Source organism: Chelonoidis abingdonii, chromosome 6 (genome assembly GCF_003597395.2).
Source record: "Chelonoidis abingdonii isolate Lonesome George chromosome 6, CheloAbing_2.0, whole genome shotgun sequence".
NCBI classification, from domain to species: Eukaryota; Metazoa; Chordata; order Testudines; family Testudinidae; genus Chelonoidis; species Chelonoidis abingdonii.
Genome location: NC_133774.1, coordinates 26,878,737 through 26,884,736, shown reverse-complemented (window position 1 = coordinate 26,884,736; position 6,000 = coordinate 26,878,737). Strand labels below are relative to the sequence as shown.

Below are 6,000 nucleotides of genomic sequence, written 5' to 3'. Positions count from 1 at the left end.
TCAAATCTGGCTTACTCAGACTCCCATCATCATGACAGCTGTGCCAAACCTGAGTGGTGTTGGGACCCCAGAGGTTGCAGTGCCTGGAGCAGGGAGGTGAGCCCAGTCAGCCCCGTGGGACAGGAGCTGCCACATGACCCTTTGAAACATTCTAGTGACCCAATTTTTTGTCCTGACCCACAGGTTGAGAAACCCCGCACTAACATAGTCTGAGAAACTTTGTTTTCTAGCCCCACTGCGTGTGCTTTGGTCAGCATCATTGGGTCAGATCCCTGGCCCTGCAACAGCTTCTTTGTGATGTTCCAGAGCTACAAACAGCCTCAAACTTAAGTTAGACGGCTTGCTGAGAATCCACCCTACGTAGGGGAGTACCTACATGGCACAGCAACTCTTATACCAATCTATTCCTGGCTCCTTAAGCAGGGGGTGTGACTAGGGGCATAGGCAGGGCTACATTGTTAGACAGTAATATGCTAATACCAGTGGGATCTGGGGAAAAGTTTGCAGCAGAGTATGAAAGCTGGGAAAAGTTGGGAGAGTTTGACTACGGTGTTTTTTTCACTAGCAAATCATACAGCTGCACTGGTGCAAACTTCTAGTGTACACTTGCTGCAATGGTATAAAAAGTTGCTTGCATTGGTGCAGTTTACCTCTGTCCATTGGGGACTGTTTTGAGCTGGTGTAGTTGGAGCAGCCTCGGTGCTGCTCTAACCTGTGGTGAGGCCAACACATGTGCACCAGGAGAATGAGAAAGCTGTTACCAGCTCCTTAATGCCCCCACCTCCTCTCCTGTACCAGTGGATCTCTGCACAGGAGACAACCTGAGCCACTGCATTTATTGCCACTACAAACTAGGCATCAGTGTTTGAAATGTCTGAAGCAGTTTTTCAAGTCCACATGCAAGAATTCACCTTATATCTGTTAAACAGCATGAGAGGAGTATGGATGTTGGTTTTCAGTCTTGTCTATTAGATACTCTACAGCTAATAATGTCAGATGCTATGTTACTTTTCATCAAGACTGTCTTCCCCAGAAGCAAACACAGAAGTTAAAATTTTAATTAAAATTTCAAACCCATTTTACAGCTTATCGTAGTGACAAGTGCATCTCACCATGTTAACATTCAGTGTAGCATACTAAGAAAATGAGAACAAACATCATTGTAAAAGGAAATTCTGACAATTGTGGGACTGCAAAGATAACCTACAGTAATATTCTTCTGGGTTCTGTTGGGTTTAAATTACCAAACAAAAGTCAATTGAAGGAAAACGATTTTGAGGACCTTTTATTATGGCCTACAGCTTAAGAGGTCATTGTGGAATATTTGTTTTAGGACCCAGAGGCAAGATGGGGTGGGGGAACATCAGACCCAAACAAATTTCATGGAGAAGGAGTGGTGTTCAGCCTCTCATCACTCCTAAAGAGGCATAAAGGAGGAATTATCTAAAATTTGATATCTGGGTGGAAGGACAAGAGCATCCCAAAGCCCACTCAGTGGTGTCAAAGACCCTCATCCTGCATTATTAAAGTCAATGGGAGCCTTGTTATGGACAAAGTGCAGAGTGGACTTTTTTTCTCTTTTACTCTCGCCTGTTGTAGTCATTTAGACTGTGTTAGGGATATGTTTGCAGTTTTGCGTATTAAATATTAGTTTCATTTTTTTCTTGTTAATGAGTTGTTGCTTGTTCAGTTCTGCAAATAAGTAGCTAAATTTGATCTACCCTTGACATCTGGTCATGTTTCAACCAATACATGAGAGACTAGGGAGTTTCCATTCTGCTCTAAACAGTTATAAGTTAAAAAAGTGGATGATGGAAGCTCCTTGGCTGTGGATGAATTTACCAGTTAAGAAAATGTCTTTGAAAGCCACAAGCTAGAGGTAATCTAATTAGGGAAACACTTTCCATGCACAATTCTAGTTATAGTTCTAATGACCAGTCATGTGGCATTACATCTAGAAAAACTCCCTACTTTGACCCACCAAAAGAAGTAACTATTTTTTTATTTTAGGGCATGAAAACTAAACTCAATCACTAGACAGTAGAATTGTTGAAATAAAGCTAATGCACCCATCAGTGAAAATTTAATTAAGCCACTTCTCAATTATATTGTAATTTGATGGGATTGTAAGGCAGAACTGAGTTCTAACCATCACATCATACTCTTTTTCTTCAGATTTTATTTTTCTTTGCTCAGTTGTGGTGATACCCTAATTAAACCTGTAGGCTGCAGTGGAATCAGCTCTCATTTTTGTGTTGCTGAACTGCAGGGCAGGGGAAAGCTCTGCACAAAGTTCCTAGAAGGTGGCTTCCGCATTCAAAAGTTCTGCAGTCACTACTCATCATCCCATACCTGCAAAATGATGCAGTCCCACCAATCAGTGTTTGTTTCACAGGACCAGAAACAGTGCTCAGAGTGCAGCTGCTCTGTGACTACCAATGATTGACTAAATGATTTCCCTGCATTGATATATGTAATTTACAAGTTCTATGAAAGCTCTTATTATATTGTATCTTCAGATTCAAATATCTATATGAATTTGAACCAAAATAAATTTAACTTGAATTAACATTTCTTTCTGGGTTTTTTTACATATTTTTTTCCCTTTGTCACATTTTTCTTCCTTTAATCACCTTTTCATTCTATTATTCACCTTTTATTCATGTGAGAGTTTAAGAAATGGGTATTTGAATTCTTGAGAAGTACTGATGCATTAATAAACTCCTGCTGGGTAAGAAGTACAGGATTTTCCGAAACCCTACAATACGAGTTCAGATATTTGGAATGCGTTTGAAGATTTCCCCATTACAAAAAATTTGAAAGAAATCACACAATACGAAAATAATGTAAAACTATTTTTACTGAAAATACATCTACAAAGTAATGTTTCTCAATCCACATTGGGTGCAATCAAATGCAGAGCCAATGAGAGATGGGAAATGGAATCTTTCTATAGTAATTGATTTCCATAAGAAACAAAGTTAGTAAAAAAAAAAATCACAGACTTTATGACGCAATTCATTTTTCTCAACTTGTGTCATAGAAAGACAACCATTTACATTAAGTCTTTGCAGGGTATTTCCAAATAGAGTCTCAACAAAAATTAAACTGTTACTCCAGACATTCTAAAGTTAACTTTTATAAACTCACATTGAATACAGGATCTATATAAAAATATCTCTAATTACATATCCGAAGATGCCTGTCTGCATTCTAGGTTTTCATTCTGTTAGCAAAAAAGTTCACACTTTATCACTTTCAGTCAGAGATTCATCTAGAGCTTTGAGGTGATTAAAGCACCGACTGCTGAATACTCTTGGCTAAATTCTGCTCACTTCACTCATGACTTGTTCCTGCTCACATTGACTGGGCTGCTAAAAATGAGTAGTATTTGTCACTCTTGGAAAAAGAAGCCTGCCTTGTTGCTTTAAAAATGGGAAAAGACTGCCTTCAAAAATCACACTCATATTTTCACCAGTTACATTGACATTTACACATCAATTCTTATGCTCTTCTAGAGCCAAAAGCTACAGATGTTCTTGAATGTTTGGCAAGTGGCAGTTGTGGTATGACATGGGAATGTCTCAGTTCTCTGTCTGTCTGTCTGTCTCTCTCTTTTTAGTTCAGAACAAAACCAAACATTTTCAAATAAAATAGACCACTCAACCAGTTTTGTGCTTGTGAATTCATATTCCTCAGCTACCTATCTCTAACTGCACCATAAATCTTTCCAGTTTGTCTCCTACAGTAATACAAGGAGTGGAAAAGGAAAATATGTACAAGTAATATTTTTCATAAAAGGGTTTCTTCAGGGAATAATCTTGAAATGAACAAAAAAAAGCCTTAGGATTCGGAGTGTATCTCGCCCCCCTTTTTTTCCTTTCCTTCTCTGTGACTTGAAGGAGATCTACAATATTACTCTTAAAAATCTTTTCTTATTATCTTTTTAACATTTATTAAATGTATTTGCTATTCTTCAGTTTATATATATTTTTTCCTAGTAAGTAATAGAGCACCCATTAGTTTTGCTTTCTAAAAAATTATTTTTTATATTTGAGATGCTCACAAAGATATTGGAACCTCCCAGTGGGATGAGGAGTTCTCTCACCTATGTAAAACAAGGTACATTTGGCTAATAGTTTTACTACTTAATCATGGAATGACACCAGGCTAATTGATGACAAGATTTCCATTTTTTGAAAGTGACCTCTTGGTCACAGGACTTCCAGCAGTGCAATTTTAGCAACACAAAGACAGATTTAGAGCCCCATCCAGTTAGGTTCTGAGCATCTCTTGCCAGGTATGAAGTATCTCTTGGAAAGTACTGGCCCTCTCTGCTATTTTTATTACAGATTATTTAGATTGTGAATACACTCACAGTGTGTTATGTGCCTTCTGAGCACAGATGAAGTACACCTCCCACCCCAAAGAGCATAAAATCTAGGGACTTGATTCTAAGCACGTCTCTGCATATGTGTAACATTGCTCATGTGAGTAGTGGCATTGAAGTTAAGGGGACTACTCAGGTGAGTGAAAATACACATATGTATAAGCGTGTGCTGGTCAGTGGGAGCTGAAAGTGCTAAGAACTTATCAAGAACTGGCCCTCACTGACCTTAAAGTGTCCTATTAAGATGAAATCACCTCCTCAGAAATGACATTTCAGCTCAGCTGGCAAAAGTGCTGATCGTGGGTATTTTTTTTACCTGAACATCTCTACTTTTTTTTAAAATTTAAAAGTCCTCCTTTTTATTGTCCTGCTAGTAATAGGATAAAGAAATAACATATCACCAGAAGGGAAAAAAAGCAATCCTGTTAATTTCCTTGTTTGGGTGCAGTTGTCAAGTTAAAAATGTTGATTTGTGTGCTTACTAATGTTAAGAAATGGGCAATAGGTATTTAAAAAAATAAAACCCTTTTCAGGCTGTATTATCTATTGTGACTTTCCAGCTTATAAAAACAAGATCACATTTACAGGATTGAGTAACATATACACTGGTATGTTTTTTAATGATTTAATAGACACTCTCTCTCTTCCTTTCCCCGTCTCCTCACAGTTAGCATATCTCTAGCAGGACCAGTATGATAACTCGTTAATTTTTTTTTTAAGTGGGATGCAAACACATACCTTGGTCACTGCTAATTCAGAATTTTTTTGATTAACTCTGTTCCAATGCTGTCATATGGGAGAAAGCAAGATATAAATGGACTTCTTGAAAACAAGATATAAATGGTTGTAGAAAGTATATTTCTCACACTTCTAGTGTTGGACTCATGCCTGGTCTATCCTACATCTTGGTTTCACTGTCTAATGGTTTTACGCTCTCATTTTCCTGTGAGATCAATTGGTATGGTTTTTTCATTTCATTCTCCTCTATCACAGAATTACCCATCTCAGCATCCCTGTTCTTCAGCTCATTCCGTGACAAATGTTCAACTATCCCTGCACCAATGGAGTCACCCAAGACATTTGTAGTGGTACGGAGACGGTCCCTGTGAAAAATAGTTGAGTTAGTCTTATTTTCCCCACTTGTTTAAGTGAAACATTCAGAGTCTCTGTGTTAAAATAGCTTTTGGAAATAACCATGCAATGATCCAATACTTCTATGTGTATTAATTTATCAGAAATGCTAATGGAATTATTTCATCTTTGCAGAAACTAACAATTGTACCAGAATTCTAAGTCTAATGTAGTGACCTGAGACATAATGGTACTAGCCATTTCACAGGAGGATATGATTGCTGTGTTATGAGGTGATCCGAGCAGAGTGGGCTTGTGGCAGTTCATATTTGGAGGCTTGTGAGTATGTTACAATAAGTCAGCTGTAATGACCTCCTAATATCTGAATTGACTGAATGTTGCCTTCTTAGCTGTCATTCCCAGAATGAAAATAAACTATTGTAAATAATCTAGGGTGAGATTCATGCGTGGTGCAAAGGCCCAGAACAAGGGCCTTTGTACCACTTAAGTCTCCAAAATGGCTGCGCATGGAGACTGCA

At 38.1% G+C, this 6,000-nt stretch overlaps 1 protein-coding gene across 1 annotated transcript in view; it reads right to left on the bottom strand.

Moving 5' to 3' along the window:
- Positions 1 to 2,842: 2,842 nt before the first annotated feature.
- SLC1A3 (solute carrier family 1 member 3) overlaps positions 2,843 to 6,000 on the bottom strand; it is an 85,034-nt gene continuing 81,876 nt past the window's right edge. The window contains exon 10 of the mRNA XM_032772035.2: positions 2,843 to 5,493. Coding sequence (XP_032627926.1) covers positions 5,289 to 5,493 — 205 coding nt within the window. The 3' untranslated portion in view covers positions 2,843 to 5,288. The remainder of the gene's footprint in view (positions 5,494 to 6,000) is intronic.